The 17,266-nt window shown below is 34.6% G+C and overlaps 2 protein-coding genes across 6 annotated transcripts in view; both read left to right on the top strand.

Moving 5' to 3' along the window:
* The first annotated feature begins 311 nt into the window (after window positions 1–311).
* On the top strand, window positions 312–13,262 carry LOC103467464 (deoxynucleoside triphosphate triphosphohydrolase SAMHD1-like). Of its 5 annotated transcripts, none has more exons than XM_017306006.1 (14): window positions 2,768–2,831; window positions 3,582–3,654; window positions 4,105–4,265; window positions 4,383–4,498; window positions 7,676–7,761; window positions 8,071–8,202; window positions 8,885–8,988; window positions 9,086–9,194; window positions 9,289–9,380; window positions 9,480–9,595; window positions 10,225–10,367; window positions 11,073–11,162; window positions 11,331–11,435; window positions 11,595–13,262. In XM_017306006.1, the coding sequence occupies exons 2-14, from the start codon at window positions 3,634–3,636 to the stop codon at window positions 11,727–11,729; spliced, it is 1,410 nt and encodes a 469-aa protein (XP_017161495.1). In that variant the 5' UTR covers window positions 2,768–2,831; window positions 3,582–3,633; the 3' UTR covers window positions 11,730–13,262. The 5 variants fall into 5 exon arrangements, with proteins under 5 accessions (XP_008412091.1, XP_017161495.1, XP_017161494.1 ...); XM_008413868.2 differs by lacking the exon at window positions 2,768–2,831 and adding an exon at window positions 3,383–3,475; XM_008413869.2 differs by lacking the exons at window positions 2,768–2,831; window positions 3,582–3,654 and adding an exon at window positions 312–505.
* An 823-nt stretch (window positions 13,263–14,085) lies between these two features.
* LOC103467935 (deoxynucleoside triphosphate triphosphohydrolase SAMHD1-like) overlaps window positions 14,086–17,266 on the top strand; it is a 12,727-nt gene continuing 9,546 nt past the window's right edge. Inside the window, exons 1-5 of the mRNA XM_008414697.2 lie at window positions 14,086–14,568; window positions 14,746–14,830; window positions 15,633–15,793; window positions 16,049–16,164; window positions 16,763–16,833. Coding sequence (XP_008412919.2) covers window positions 14,789–14,830; window positions 15,633–15,793; window positions 16,049–16,164; window positions 16,763–16,833 — 390 coding nt within the window. The 5' untranslated portion in view covers window positions 14,086–14,568; window positions 14,746–14,788. The remainder of the gene's footprint in view (window positions 14,569–14,745; window positions 14,831–15,632; window positions 15,794–16,048; window positions 16,165–16,762; window positions 16,834–17,266) is intronic.

Below are 17,266 nucleotides of genomic sequence, written 5' to 3'. Positions count from 1 at the left end.
GATGGATGGATGGATGGATGGATGGATGGATGGATGGATGGATGGATGGATGGATGGATGGATGGATGGATGGATGGATGGATGGATGGATGGATACAAGCAAAACTGGAGAAATACACCAGTGTCTGATGGTAGTATAGATGGGTGATATAGTAAAAATAGGTCACATTTGCATTTAATTTAATGAAGGTACAACTACACAACCTTCTACTGGTACTGATAAATTCTTGCAAATCTCATATTTTGCATTCATGCAAATCTCATATTTTGCATTCATGTAAATCTCTTAAACATTTGTTTCTTACCTGTAGGATGGAGATGTCATAGCACCTGAGCTGACTCCTCTGAAACCCAGCTGGTGCACCAACAACGAAGGCGAGGACAGTGATGGCTGCAGCTCCAAGGAAACAAACGTTCACATGAATGGACTCAAGAAAGCTAAGACTCAGCTTAACTTTTAGTGAGCGGAGAGAGACAGACAGCTGCACCCTGTTGCACATGAGAAGTAAGCAAAGATGAGTTTTACATGATAAGTATATTTTTCTGCAAGTCGAGTTCATTGAAGAGCCCAGCAAATAGCTTTTCATACAAAACACAGAAATTAGAAGAGGGAGATTTAGTGAAATAGTCCTAGACAAGGTTTGTTTCAGAAAAATAAGGTTAAATTTAGCAATATTTAGATTTATTTTATTGTTTCTTTTAATTGCTTTTGTTTATTAAATATTCATTAAGCAGGTTAAAGGCCTTTTATAATTTTCAACACAGTATCTTCATCAAATTTTACTCAGCCTTTAATAACGACTATCATAGTCTGCTACATTTAAAGAACCAGCTCTGCACATTTAAAGTGTTTTTACATTTTATTTTTACTACTTGAGATGATGGAGAAACTCCCTTTCTATTTATTTCATTTAGGGTTGTGTTTTGGTTGAATTTTTTGATGCACCTTTATTTATTGTTTCTCCAGAAAATCGCTCTGCTTCCTCCTCTTTGCCTTGCAGGTCTGATGGAAACATTTGAGTGTTTACATTTTACCTAATCATGTTGTGGCCTTATCAGATATTTGCTTGATTGTGTTTTTAAAAAAATCTGATAATGTTGGTTGCTGTGGTTTCTGAATGTAAACCTGGTGAAGGTTTGAAAAAATCTGTTGAAATAAACTCTTCAGAAATCATCCCGTGTTTCACAATTGTTTAAATTGAGAGGATACCATGAAGTCATCTGAAGCTAAAGATGAAAGACACAAGGAATTTTGTCTGTTTTACATAACTCATGTTAAAAGCCACAGAGTGACAGGTGAATTCTTGGTGACTGATTCCACCAAGAGTTACAATCACAAGCTGCAAGGAAATCTTATATTATGTTCATCCCAGTATCACCATCACACTGATTTCAGACCAACATGCTGGGCATTTTAAAATGCTCTTTCAATTAACATGAAACGATCAGTGTTGTGCCTATGTTAAGATGCTATGTCTTTCAGTGACGTGCGGTGAGGTTCATAGCTGGTGAGGCACAGACTTAATTATAATCAGATTTACAAATCTAGACCCCTACATGTTATTGTTTACGTAAGGGAATTTTGCACATGCGTACAATGCTGGAGGGCAAAAAGACTATTCTTTAACATGTGATGCTTAGCCGTGCCGCCGCTGCAGAATAATTCCGTTATCGCAATCAAACTTAGACATGTAGATATTAATTCCGTGCTGTGCTTAACAACAAAGGGAGAGATCGTTAAAGTACAACTCAAAACCACGTCTTTCTCGCTCTCTGTGTCAGCGCAGTTACTGTATGGCTAGATCGCTGTTACCGTCTCTTACTCTGCAGTTGTGGAGTCACAATGTCTGGGTTCCTGAGCGCCCCCAGCGATGAGGCACGAGAACTGCCTGCCTGACCTCGGATCTGTTCTCTGCCGTTTCTGATCGCTCCTCAGCACACAAAAACATTACACACACAGTTGGTGACAATAAAAACACAGTACATTAAATACATAAGCTAAATTATGGAAAATCAGTTCATACATTAAATGTTTTAACCATTTTATTGGTGACGTGCAGACAGGAGGAGCATGCTCTCATAGAATGGCAGTTAGCGAGAGGTTGCGCAATCCCAGGTGAGGCACGCTGCTGCCTCACCGGCTTCGCTTCCAAGCATTTGAATGGGAAAATGAGAAAATTCAGCGATTTTGAAGAAAAAAAAATCAGATTTGATTAAATTAAATGAAAAATAGGTACTTTATAGTACAAACTACAGGGTGAAAATATCTTTATAAATGATTTTATTTATGAAGATATAAATAAAATCATTTTATTTTTCCATGATGACATTTTTCCATAATGACAAGTGAGGCTCATCACCTGCCTCCCCTGACCACAAGTCACTGATGTCTTTCCTTCTCAGGAATTGAAACTGGTGGGATCATAATTCACTTTACAAGACAAATGGATCCAATTAATATGCAGCTAGAGTGAAATTCATTGAAAGTATAGAGAGGTAGGTCCAACCATTTTGAAATGAAACCCTTCCAAATCTCTGTTTCTGGCAGTGATGAGTAAAAAAGTCTTCTTGTCGAGTTCCTTTACTACAGGAATCCATTGACCACATAATGACAAGTTGATGTGGATTTAAAAGGCTGCAACAGTCAATGGTGAGATGAACCTGTTTCATGCTTGGCATGAGTTTGTTTCGTTGCATGTAATCAAAAACGGCAAAGAAGCATCAGCTGTTGTACCATATCACGTACATTAAACATTAAACATTAAACAGCTCGGAGGGAAGAGTTATGTTTACCCTGGAGCAAACCACACCCGCTTTGAACACAGCATTGGGTAAAATATATTTACACTGAATGGATGTTGCATGTAATCAAAAACGGCAAAGAAGCATCAGCTGTTGTACCATATCACGTTCAGTAACGGGAGTGTTCAGATATTTTTAATTCTTGGCATCAAGGTTTCCATTGTTGGTCTGGATGATTGAAACAAGATGTTGCCCATAGTTTGATATTACATATGTTTGTATTTCAGACATCATTAAATTTAAGASGCAAGGGAGGAATTAAAATAAAAAGGTAAAAAATGTTCTCAAAAATGCATAAATGATAGATGTTTGTACATTTACTCCCAAACAAATGAATATAATATAATAGAATAGAATATACTTTATTGATCCCCAAGGGGAAATTGCTTATTTGTTGAAAGCTCCATCGTAGGTAAACATTTCAAATATACAGGTATAATTTATAATTGTATAATGACACAAAGAGCAAAAGGACAGTGATTGGTTGGAAGGCGGTGCTTTGATATGTGTGATCTGCCCAGGGAGGGTTAGTCTCCCAGTATAAATCCCCACACTGACAGATCCAGCTGGTAGGAAGCCAGTTTTGTGAAACTTGAGCTGATCCTGAAGTTTATTTGCAAAGCTTTTAATCCTGCCTTTTGATATAAGCATCTGAGAATAGAAATATCATAGTGTATGTTTATTGTTTTCTCATAAATAAAAGAGGAAATGAGAGAAAATTAGAAGTTCTCTAATTTTGAAAAGTATTTTGTCATCAATTCTCTGATTTTTCATTTCAGGTGTCTTGGCAAAATTCTTCTGATCGTGGAGAGCCTCAGCAAGCTTTGAGAAATGAACATTATCCAACCAACGGTGACATTTCCAGATTAAATTTTAAAGCTATGCAGATGAAATATGATTGTCTTTAGAAGCATGTAAACAGAAAACTCACTCTGTTTTTTTTTTGTGCTTGCAGCCCACAGCTCTGGAACTTTTGTAAAAGTATTATAAAGCGAAACGCAGTATGTTGTAAAATAATAAAAGCAATCCACTGCCCATTCATGGACGAAGATTTTAATAACTTCTTTTGAGAACATGAGCTTTTCTTTATTTATTTAAAATCTTGTTAGGATTGCTGTCTTTCTTTTCAGCTCTCTATAAACTCTACTTTTGTTAGTGAGCCTATATTCTTCTCTTTTATAGATGAATACATTTTCCATTTAGAGAACAAACAAGGGAGTAAAAAAGTTATATATTTAGGTTATCAATTGGGTTTCTATATGAATGTCCTTGTTGATGTTCCTCTTTTTGTCATTTTGCCAGATGTTTAATGATCCCATCCATGGCAGTGTGGDKCTCCCTCCGCTGCTCGTCAAGATCATCGACACGCCTCAGTTTCAGCGACTTCGAAACATTAAACAGCTCGGAGGGAAGAGTTATGTTTACCCTGGAGCAAACCACACCCGCTTTGAACACAGCATTGGGTAAAATATATTTACACTGAATGGTTTAAAGCTCATCTGTTACAATATTAGTTTTAAAAAGCTGTAGGTTTTAGTCACTGTATCTGAATTAAGATGTCTTGTTGTGTGATTATAAAGGGTGGCTTATTTGGCTGGAGAAGTTGTTAAGTCTCTGAGAGAGAGGCAGCCAGAACTGGACATCACTGAGCGTGACGTCCTTTGTGTGCAGATTGCTGGACTCTGCCATGACCTGGGTGAGTTATGCAGAAACAATGTTGATCAATGTGTATCAGAAATTAAACAGATTATAATGCTAACTCAGCATTTTGTTGAGGGGATATTATGTATTTTCCAGGCACAGGGTGCCATTTTATAGCTCATTCAAGTAACTATGTTATCTTCAGTAATAAAAAATGCTGTACATGTCAAAAATAGATTTTAAAAAATTTGACTTTGCATCTTTCGCCTTGATATTGGCCTCTTATTCTTTACAACACGTCATTATAATGTCATAACAGTCATAAAAATTGACTTTTGGAGTGTTGCAGTGGGAAGTAGATAAGTTCATGTGACATTCGCGGCTTCTGCAATTTAAATTATAAAATATTATGACCAACAACGCCACCTGGGTTTAAAATCCCAGGACTATTCAGCTTTCCAATATTTACAAAAAGCCTATGCCAGGTCAGGACAATAAGGAGAGATGGATTATTATATTTTAAAAATGATTTATTTTCTCCAAAGTTTAAAATAGGCCTCCAACAATAGAATCTATACATAAAAGACGACTTACAAATTTCACTGAATACACAACATATATCTTTCACATTAACTCTTCAACAGGAAGTTGTACTAAGTAACTACAATTAGTAACTAAGAAAAAAAGGAAATTATTAATACAAATAAGAAAAACACTGCAAACCAAGCAGCAAAAAAAACACAAAGCAAATGAATAAACAAAATAGCAAAACAAAAAAATGATAAATTAAACATGCATACAAAAAGGGAAAAACTGCAAGTCGCAAATGTAGATTTACAAAAAGGACTCAACTTGAGCCCTGAGCGAAATAAAATTCAATTAACTGGGTAAATGGCATCCCAGGTGAAAAAGGCATGAAGCAGAAGGACGGGGACAAAACAACGTCTTTGACGTGGCTGCGCTCCCCATGCGCTACTCACCTACCTGAGATTATCAGAGGGATAAAACACACAATAACTCGTAACCTGGTCTCCCTATCCTCAGCAGCAAGCAAAGAAAGTTTAGCTTAATTTTCCATATGCTTAAAACCAACTTTGTTCAGGGTACAACTTTTTCTCCTGGGTCCCCCCCCTCCCCCCAGTGGTTTCCAAACATTTTCTGGGGCCCCCCATGGATCACAAATAGCTGTCTAGTTGAACGACTTGTGCGAGCTGGGGGGTGAGGAGGGATTGACTTTTAGTGGGGGCAAAATGAATGTAGCTGGACATAGACAACAACATCGATAGCCTACAGGCTACTTGTTAAGCTTAACGTGCTGTATTGATATTAGCTAGTCATCTTTTTATGAGGGGCCGTTTAGGACAAAATCTATGTTTTGTCTCTCACACACTACAAGAAACTCACGCACACTCTAAAAAAACATTACGCACACTCTAAAAAAACACAAGCACACTCAAAAAATACTGAAATTGCATATACACACTACTAAAATGTCACACACGCACACACATTYTATCTTTCTCGCACACATACACTGTACTAACAACTCGCACACAAATGCTATCTTTCTCGCACACATACACTGTACTAACATGTCGCACACCCACACAAATGCTCTTTCTCGCACACGCACACAAATGCTATTTTTCTCGCACACACACTCTACTAACATGTCACACACACACACACACACAAATGCTATCTTTCTCGCATACACTGTACTAACAACTCGCACACGCACACAAATGTTTCTCCCTCACATACACAAGACTAAAGTTGCGCACACACACACACAGTGCTAAGACTCGTTTTATGTATGTGTGAGAGCGAGACTCGTTTTTTGAATGTGTGAGAAAGAGGCGGGGCATAATTTTTTGATCAAACTGCGCATGCGTTGATCCTAAACTATAAGCTTCGATTGTTGACTCACTGTATCATCTATTACTTAGTATATTTGTGCTTTTAAATATATATAGAACTTTAAACTTTCTTGTAGCTTAAATGTACTATAGAAATAAATCTGATTGATTGATTGATTGATTGATTGATTGATTGATTGATTGATTGATTGATTGATTGATTGATTGATTGATTGATTGATTGATTGATTGATTGATTGGAAATAGCAAAATTGCTGTAGTACAATCTGTCCACTGGGTGCCAGCATTACAGGAATTATTAACCGGCGCCAACTAGTGCCGAAGAAGAAAGAGTCTGCTATACCGAATATGGCTAACTCTAGTTCAAAACGAGGCGGTATTGAAACTAACTTCACGCCGCAGTGAAGTTAGTTTCAAGTTGGATATTCGATATTCGAGCTCCGGGGAGTAGGGGCGTTTAGCTCGAGGTTGATCCGATTTATGAACGCTAATGTCGGCCGGGGGTTGTCCACAACTCCCGGCCGCAGCGCACCAAGGTTTACTTAGGGACTTTAAAATTTAATAGATGATATTGTGTCTCGTGTAAAAGCATGAATTATTTAGTTGGTTACAATTCAAGGCATTTATTAAAATTCTTTTCACAGGAATGTCTGGTTAGGTAATTTGTTGACAGTCCCTAAGTAAACCTTGGTGCGCCCCGGCCGACATTAGTACAGTGTATGTGTGCGAGAAAGATAAAATGTGTGTGCGTGTGTGACATTTTAGTAGTGTGTAAAGCAATTTGAGTATTTTTAGAGTGTGCGTGAGTTTCTTGTAGTGTGTGAGAGACAAAACATAGATTTTGTCCTAAACGGCCCCTCATACATAGGTCTGCTTCACTGCCGCACAGGTGTAAACCCAGCGCGAGTCTCAGCGTTCATGTTGCGTTTGAAGGCGGCTCGGAAAAACAGGTTACCACATGTTAACAACGGATTAAACAGTTTTAACTGCTGATAAAAGTGACAGAGGACACAGATATGGGAAATGTGGAAGCCCCTACTGTATCAAAGTGATATAGGAATAACAGAGAGTTGGCCATTCTAAGGTAAAAATAAAAATAAATTAAAAAAAACAGCGCATTCAGCGTTCAGGTTTTTTTTTTTTCATCCAGACGGCTTCCCGCGCCCCCCACAGTTTGTGAACCTCTGCCTTAACAGATGTTCATGAACTCCCCTTTTGTAACTGTCTATGTTGTCCATCTCAAAAACTACAGCCATTAGCTGATAATTTGTTATTAGACTGGTGACAACCATTTCAAGATTTATCTTGGACCAAATTGTAAATGTATGGTGACTGTTTTCCTTCTGTTTCAGGACATGGACCATTTTCTCATATGTATGATGGTATGTTTATACCTGAAATGCAGCGAATGCGCAATGACCAAGACAATTCATGGAAAGTAAGAAATAATTTTTGATTTTTCTCAGTATCCTTCGCTCTTGTCTGTAGGTTGATGTTCTCTGAAATTCAGAGTCTGAATGATGATAAAAGGTTTTGCATCCCCTGCTTAGTAGAAGCATGAGTATCATTTCATTAATCTGGCTTTAACAGATTAATCTATCATTGTAATTTGAACATTCAACTGTAATCTTGCTCAGAAGTTAAAAGATGTGAGAAATAATCATTTCTAAATCTTTTATTGTGTGTTAGTTATATTAAGTGTCTGAAGGTTGATATTCTCTGAATGATGACATGCATCCTCTTGCAGCATGAGACTGCCTCTGTACAGATGTTTGACTATCTGATGAGAAAAAATAATTTGAATCGGGACCTGAGCGTGATGGATCGGACTTTTATCAGGGAGCTGATCAATCCAGAAACTCATGCTCCAAGTAGAACGGTTTGTATAATTAAGATATGCAACATGTGTGTTTAATAATTTCAAGAATGTGGGTAATGGGCTGATAGAGAGGGATTTTCTGATCATTTCCATAGATTGTTTCTATATTGAGTAGTGCAAAATGTATGATATTTATTAAAGTGTGTTGACTAAAAGAAAAAGGTACTGATCTGTTCCCCTAAATTCTGTCTGAAAAATTATTTTTGATTGGCTCATAACAGAAAAACATATTAACCCTCTCTTTAGTTTTCACATCAACCCTTGCACCATTAAAGTATACTTTATTAGACTGCAGCAACAATTTGAAATGAACCTTAACTTTGATGTGTTGAAGTATCAAAAGCAACCGTTTTCTATAGTGGGAAGTTTTAATCAGAATGTATTCATATTAAAACATTAAATCATTAAAGTGATGGTAGTTATAGTAAGTGTAAGAAAATATGTATTTAAATTTCCTAGCTTTTAAACTAGCTTTTAAATGTAGGACATAACTTTTAGAAAAAGAGCACCAAACCTTTTCTGTATTCCTGCATTGAAAACATGTTGTAACATAAATGCATGATATCAAGAAATTAGTCTCATTAATAAAGGTTTCAATGAAGATTGTCATGTTTAGCAGGTTACGGTGTAAGAATGCTGAGCAACCTTGTCATGGTAATTTTATCATTGTTCTTTGCCTAAGAACTGGCGCTTCAGAGGCCGTGGTGAGGACAAGTCGTTCCTCTATGACATCGTCTCCAACAAAAGGAATGGCATCGATGTGGATAAGTGGGATTATTTTGCCAGGTGGGATTTAATCTTAGTAATTTTTTTCCAATTTCATCATTGAAATTTTCTTCAAACTGTATTCATCATACCTATTTCTCTTTCTACCATATATCAGAGACTGCCATTATTTGGGTATGAAGAACAGCTTTGACTATCGCCGCCTAATAATATTTGCCAGGGTGTGTAAATGGAAGGGTAGGAAGGAGATCTGTTTCAGAGACAAGGTTTGATTTTATTGCTTCTTTTTTGTTTTTGTGAAATTGAAAACTTTATCCACTTTGAAAATTGTTCACCAGAATTAATGTTACTTTTTAACAGGAAGTGTCCAATCTGTATGACATGTTTTCCACAAGATACACTCTATTCAGACGAGCTTGTCAGCACAAAGTTGGCAACATCATAGAACGGATGTAAGTCGCTTGTCATCACAGAAGCACAGCAGCTGAGTTTTATACACAGATATTGTGAAGGATGATCAAAAATTACAAATTTATACTTTGTGTTTCTAGGATCACAGATGCCTTTGTGAAAGCAAATGAATACATTCAGATTCAAGGCTCTGGTGGAGAAATCTGCGATCTGTACACTGCTAAAAGCAACATGAAGGCCTACACCAATCTGACAGGTTAGCAATCGTCACATTTGAATGCAAACAGCAGATAGTGTAAGAAAGGCAACAGATTTGCCCAGGTGTAAAGTTAATTGAAAATGGACAGTGCATGCAGTTTTCCACCATTTTGATCTGGCAGTCACCAATGCATGGCATACAATTATCACATCCCATGAATTAGAAATACATCAATTTTCCAGTATAAATGTACATAATAAGGATTTTACTTTCACTCTGTTTGTGTTACTTTGTTGAGTTTCCATACAGTACAAAACAGTGATTTAGAAGCTCCATTCATTAGACATCAAAGTCCTGTTTCACTTCTATGGCTTTCCAATGTTCATAGGAGTGTTTGCATCATAACTTAAAAATTTATTATTATTATTATTATTATTATTATTATTATTATTATTATTATTATTATTATTATTATGTTTTCAGTATTCTCATTACATTCCAAACAATTAGGAAAGTTTTGGATAAAAAAATTACTCGCAATTGGCAGTGAGGACATTAAATTTTGTTTGCATTTTAGGATGGTGTGAATAAATTATCCTGTGTAAATGAGTTTGAGTTCATGCTTAAATGACTAAATAATTAAAGGAGTTTCAGTTCTTCTTATTGATCTTCTGGCTTCCCTGTAGATAATGTATTTGAGCAGATACTGAACCACCCTGATGAGCAGAACATGAGAGAGGCAAAGGAAATCCTGCGCAGACTCTCTAACCGAGACCACTACAAGTGTCTGGGGGAATTTTCTTCCACAAAATCCAAAGATGAAATCAACGTAAGTATTTGTTCAACTATAAACCTGATACAAGTTATAAAAGATTGGTAATGTGTGAATAATAAGCATGTCTTTGAATTACTTGTTAGAGTCTTGTGTCTTGCAACATCATAAAATCTAAATAACAACATATAAATTTATTTCAACTATCATCACAGAAATTCTACAGCTAAATAAGAAAATCATTTAAAGATTCCAGTTAAAATACACAAATACGCAGTAAGTTAACAGAAGAGCTTATAAAAAATAAAATTAAGAATAAAAAGTAAATAAATTAGGTATTTATGAATGTGCTTACACTCACACCGTAGAGTAAAAACTATTAAATACCAATCACTAAACAATTGAAAGAAATTTCTAAAATCTTTATTTGTTATTATTTTTTCTGAGAACCAACCTCAGTGTATTTCTAACTTATATGTGATAAGTAGCCTTACAATTAGAGTCAAGTTAAAAAAATAGTAATCTGTAAAGTTTCCGAGAACATTCCAAGTGCCTCAGCATCAGTAACTGAGAAGGAATAAGTACTTAAGTAAAATTTGGCCCTAAAGTTAGAAGTAAGTATTCAAATGATGGCAAAAAATAATTTTATAACAGATTCAGAAATTTAAGAAATTTATTTCATGTTGTTGGTGTCAAAATGGAGGAATCTGGACTCTGATATCAGACCACATGTTGAATCTTTTGCTTCTTTTTTCTAAAAAGGAAATCAAAGCTGAATGGGAAGAAGAATTGAGTCAAAACATTCCACGAGGTGGCACACCAAATGTGCAGCCAGAGGACTTTGTGGTTGATGTAAGTTTTGATCAATTTCTTTACATACTGTATCTATGCAATGAATTTTAAAGCAACAAAGGTAAAAATGCTAAAATTCTTCTTTAGATTTCCTATTTGTAATTCAATCTCATTTACTATCTTGTTTTAGTGTATTTTATTGTTGATATAAATTTAATCCTTATTTAGGTAATTAAACTAAACTACGGGAGGGGCAGGAGCGACCCAATGGACTATGTGCATTTCTACCGAAAGACTAATCTGAATAAAGCCATCAAACTGAAAAAAGAAGACGTAAGATGAAACTAATAAAATTGACATCATTTACTTTTTAGTTACTTAATGTGCGTCAGTTTAGTTATTCAAAATCTGGTGAATTTATATTATAGCGACTTCTGCTCTCATTTGTCTTGCTTCATTTAATGCAAAATGTGTTACTTATATTCTTTCTAGGTATCTTACCTCCTTCCAGCAGAATTTGAAGCAACAACAATCAGAATCTATGGCAAGAAGACAAATGACCAGACTCTGGTTCCTGACAAGCAGCATTTTAATAACTTTAAGACCAAACACGACAACTTCCCATAGAGACATATACGTCTTTATGTTGCATTTGACAGTAACATCTAAATCAGTGTGTGGTGTGATAGAAATGATTTCTGTTTTAGTTACATTTTCATATCCCAGAATTTAACAAACTGATTTAAATTTTTAAAGATTTGGCTCATTCTCAAAAACCTATGACCAGCTGTAGTTGTAGCTCAATTTGAATAAATTAAATCAAAGGAGTTTAAATTATGGCATATGTGAAGCTTAAGATATTCAATGCATAACACACAATTCTTTGCAAAATGCCAGCTTGATGTCTAAGAAAAATCTTTTTTAAAAAGTTGCTACATGCTGATAAGAAAACAAAAATGATTACAAATATATATTTATTAGACTTACTATTAGATTATCATTAGTCTTGAAATACTTCAATATAACAGGAATTTCCCTACATGATGTTGATGAATAGAAAGTTACACATAATTTTGGTTTATTGGTTAAAAATCTTACATATAATCATAAATAAATCTATATAAATGGTGACTATATTTTTTTTCATGTGAAAGGTGGGGCAGGTAGTTATAAATTGTGTGTGCTCTGAACTCTCTTAAATATTTGTCTTTATGATAACCTGTAAAATGAAGATGACAACAATTATAGAGTTTTTTTTATAGAGAATAAAATAAACTTGGTATTTTAGACAAAGTGCAGAAATAATATTGAAAAAAATGGTCTAAATCGTTGGGAGAAGGTTTTTGTTAATTTTAAGTAATATTTTTCTATTCAGGGCAGGTGTTAATCAGCGCGATTTAAATACATTGATAAAGAAAATGGAAATAATTCACATAAGGGATTAGAATGCATCGATTCCTATTGGGAGACTTTTGCTATAAGAAATAAAGCTGTTCACCTTTTAAAAATGTAATTAATTGATCTGTTTAGTTGGACTTTATTTAGGTTTATTTAGTCAAGTTTTGAAATTTAAGAAATTAAATATTTTCACATTCAGAAAATTTTTGTTTATTAAACTTGATTTTCATAGTGGTGAAGGTAACATCTTTTCAAAGACTGAATTAAGTTCTGTTTAAATGACTTTAAACTTTTGGATGAAACTTTGTGATTTACTTTGTTGAACATAAGAGGGCATAAATCTAACAATCAATGACATAAATTGGAGACAAAAAAGTTGCAGTTCTGTTGTTTTCCATAGACACTAATGAGCTCAGAGGCTTCAACTATGTATATTAGCCTGATTATTAGCATATACTCAATTGAATGAAAATTTATTACTTTTTGTGGCTTAAAGCTCATAATCAAAAACAGAAAGTAGAAAGTTTACTTGGATTCGCTCTCCCTATACTTTTTATAGGAATATTTTATAATTTCTCACTCTTTCAGTAAAGTTCTTAATTGTACATGTTTGATGAAATCTAAACTACAGATATTTACAATCAAAATAAAATAAAATTGGTCTTTACATCATTAGTGTCTCATTCATTCTGCTGTGCAGCTACACAGAAAGTAGATCATATCCACCTCACTTCTGTTTTAAACATAATCTTCTGCAAATTGGTAGATAGTTTTGTTCGTTGTACATCTTCAATGTCTATGTTTAAAAACATTACCCACTTAAGAGCATTAGCTAGGCTAGTTAAGCCTGCTCCAAACAAGAACATTTGGCCTTTTCTAGTATTTTAATAAAAAATAAAAAATAAAAAAACTGAAATTCTTATTCAACATGAAATTTCTATAGAGGGATTCTGTTAAGTTTGAATTGGTATATACAGTCATATTAAACCAATTATAATATTACTGAAAAGTTAATGGATTTCAGTAATTCAACCCACAAATAAAATACATTATTTTGATTAATCACACACAAACTGATGTTTCAAGCAGTGTTTTCAAAGTGAGGTAAATTTAGAGGTAAATTTTTAATCATAAAATCTACTCTACTTTTACATTAGCCCTTTCATGCATGAATTATGATCCTGTAGGTCAGGATTTTTTTCCAAAGTGTATTTGATTTTCTTAGGGCATAAAAATAAGGTGGGAAAAAAAGTTTTGTAAAAAACATTTTCTAGGATTTGTCAAAGTGTCCACTCAGGTGGAAAACATGCGCTTACACTTTTTGAACTACTGAAATTCTGTATGTTATAATATGATAATATTTTGACATTAGTTAACAGAATGTATAAATATAGAACATTGTATTCAACTCTGATCCTAGTCTACTGATCACTATTTGATCCCTTAATTCAGTCGCTCTCATTCAACTGCTTGATATCATTTTAGTTTTACTTTGGCTCCTCTCAAACAGTATTTTGAGAGGAGCCAAAAAAAATGCCCATATTATCATGGGCATTTTTCATTTTACAAAGCTACTAATGTAAAATTAAAAATGTCTCCTCCTCCAATTTTCAGAAATTACCTGTATGGTAAAATTTTAGTTGATCAAATTTAGGTTATGTTTTCCAGAAGCAGACATAGCTTTTAAGTTAGCACTTTTTTTTTAACTTTAATTATCAGACTACTATCTAGTCAATTGTTCCTTGTAATTAAAAAAGGGAGAAAAAAGCAGTCACTTCTTTCATTTAGAAAAAAAATAAATAAATTTACACATTTATAAACTCCTGTTATACAGGTGTCAGTACTGCTGAGAGGCATGATGACGTTTCGTTCTCAGTAAATATCAGTTTTCACGATGTGGTTCTTATTTGTCAAAGGATCTTAATCTATTTGGAGGCGGTGCTTTTGTATGTCTTCTTCTTGTATGTCAGAAGATAACCCCGCCATTTTGACGAGGCTGTATCCGCCCTGGAGAAGGATTCTGAGGTGACTCTAAAGTTTCCTTGCTGCACTGGTAATATTGCAATGAGTAAGAGAAAAAAAAATATATTCATTGTGTTTGGCATTTGCTTTATAAGCAGTCATGTTAACATAACATATTAATAAATTCTATTTTATCTGTTTCATACTAGAATGTCTGTCTTTGTTTTAATCTTTTCCTCCCTCACAGCCTCTTGTCATTAATCATTTGATCCTTAATTTCAAGAGTTCTGGTGACCATATGCTGATCCTACAAAATCTCAGAAACAATGGCAGACAATGTTTCAGAAATAATGGAAAACAAAAATAAGGTAAAACTGTTTCCACTGGACCAGGTGTGAAAAACCCATTTTCACTTTGTTCACAAATGTCCTCAAATATCCTCAAAGGGCCGGTTGAGGGAGAAAGCTTTGAAATTACCTTATAACAAACTGTTAAAATGTTAATAAATAGCTCAGTACATATTAAATCGAACATATTTTCACTCTGACGTAGTTTGACAGTATAGAGACAAAGACTGCTTTAATTTGTTAGCAAAATAACATCTAAGCACACAGCTTTTATCTCGAACTGTTATGAAAAAACTTGCGACCAACCGGATTTGGCTCCGGGGAATTTAGTTTGACATGTGTCTACTACAGGGAGGCATAACTGTCTGTTCCTCTGTGTTCACAACTCCTATGCAACAAAAGTGGTGAAAATAACTTGGTGGGTTACAAAATACTGCATAATTATACTGTTTAAAATACACCATAAGTGCTACAAAGTAAAGAAAGAATATGACCATTCGTAAAGGAGGACTTTATTGAGACTAATTGTTAAATGAGTTTCACATATAAAATCTGAATCACACTACTTACCCTAAGAAATGCATTCTTTTTTCATTTCAGTTTTAAAAGTCTATTTTTGTGACTCTACTTTGTCATATTCTGTGCTTTTAAGAGTTATTAAAGAGTAAATAAGATTTCTCATTCATCTCTTTTCTCATTAGTTGGAATTTTTGGATAAAGTTATCACTCAAGTGTCTGTCCTGTTGGTTTCACACAGATATTAATTATTTTGGTTCTTTTCTTAAATTAGTGACATTAATGTGATTCTTTACCTGGTTTTCAGGTGTTCAATGATCCCATCCATGGCAATATCGAGCTGCACCCAGTCCTTGTCAAGATCATCGACACGCCTCAGTTTCAGCGACTTCGAAACATCAAGCAGCTTGGCGGAGCATATTACGTTTATCCTGGAGCGTCCCACAACCGCTTTGAACACAGCATTGGGTAAATGTCTGTATTTATTGCACATAATTGCTGTTAATTAACTTAAGGTAATGGCTTTAACTTAAAGCCTTTAAGAGAGAAATATTTACACAATGTCTTACAAAAATATATCTGTGCTTTTCAAAATAACTTTATAAATGTCTAATCACTGTGGTAGTTTAGAGCCAACATTAGTTATCTGTTGAAAGTTCACATCAGTTCATTTTTTAAATTTATCTTGTACGAGATCTTTTTGTTGTTGCTGTTCTGGTACAGGGTGGCGCACTTGGCTGGAGAACTTCTTCAGTCTCTCAAAGGGAATCAGCTAAATCTTGGAATTGATAAGAGGGACGTCCTTTGTGTGCAGATTGCTGGACTTTGCCATGACCTGGGTGAGGTGTTCCCCAAAAAGACAGTTTCACAATACACTGAGAAATACACTGTGCATTATATAGTCCATTATACACTATATAATACACAGATATATAGCAACAGATATATCTGTTACTTTATATCTAGCAACAGATATAAATTCACTGCTTTAGCTAAGCATTAGAAAGTTTCCTTTATTGAGGTACAGAAAAAAATGGATACATTTCTCCATGAAATGAATCCACTTCCAGTGACTTTTGCATTATAGGGTTTGGTAGATGCAGTATTCTACTTCTGGCATCAATTTTGAAACCAGTATAGATAAAAAATGAATAATTTGGATAAAATCTGCATTCATGTTTGAAAATAAGTCTTTTGATTTTACAAAAAAAAATCTATAAAATAATTTGCAGTTTTTTTCATGGGAATTATTTGCTGCTGAATCTGTGTATCCAAGTAAAAATGTAACTTGATCAAAACCAAAACTGAGCTTTAAACATATTCTTTGTAGGATAAAAATGGACATGTAGATCACTGATGAAAGAGATCAATTTCAGATATTTAATACTAATTCTGAGTCAGAATTTAAACTCTTTCACTCTTCTCCTCTGTTTCCAGGACATGGACCATTTTCCCACATGCTTGATATAATGTTTATACCTAAAGCACGTCCTGGATATAACTGGAGGGTAAGAAATTATTTTTATCCATACTGACTTGCTACCTCATTATTTTTTCAGACTGGTTTGAGAATAAGATATGGAAAATATTTACAGTGTCCTGTTGTGTCTAATTATAGCAGCAGTAAGTTTTAATGAAAAGAAAGTTTTTCACACATTTGATAAAGCTGTGACATGGTATGAAATGGTATGAAACAGATGATCTGTGAAAAGAATCACGTTCTTCCTCTTCCCAGTGCGAGTTAGAAATAACCAATCAGAGCCAGGGGGAGGGTTTTGGCGCTGTCAATCACCCTCATGTGGGTATGTCACTTATACCCCCACTCTCTCCTTGCTCTGTGCTACACCACTGCTTCCTGATAGCAGAGCTTGTTGTGAATGTCAGGTTACTTAGAATGTCCACAAATGATCTTGGATAAATGGACTGGTAAGTTGTTTCTCT

Source organism: Poecilia reticulata, linkage group LG7 (assembly GCF_000633615.1).
Source record: "Poecilia reticulata strain Guanapo linkage group LG7, Guppy_female_1.0+MT, whole genome shotgun sequence".
Taxonomy (NCBI): Eukaryota; Metazoa; Chordata; class Actinopteri; order Cyprinodontiformes; family Poeciliidae; genus Poecilia; species Poecilia reticulata.
The sequence above is the reverse complement of the archived record's forward strand: the minus strand, read 5'-3'. Positions and strand labels throughout refer to the sequence as shown.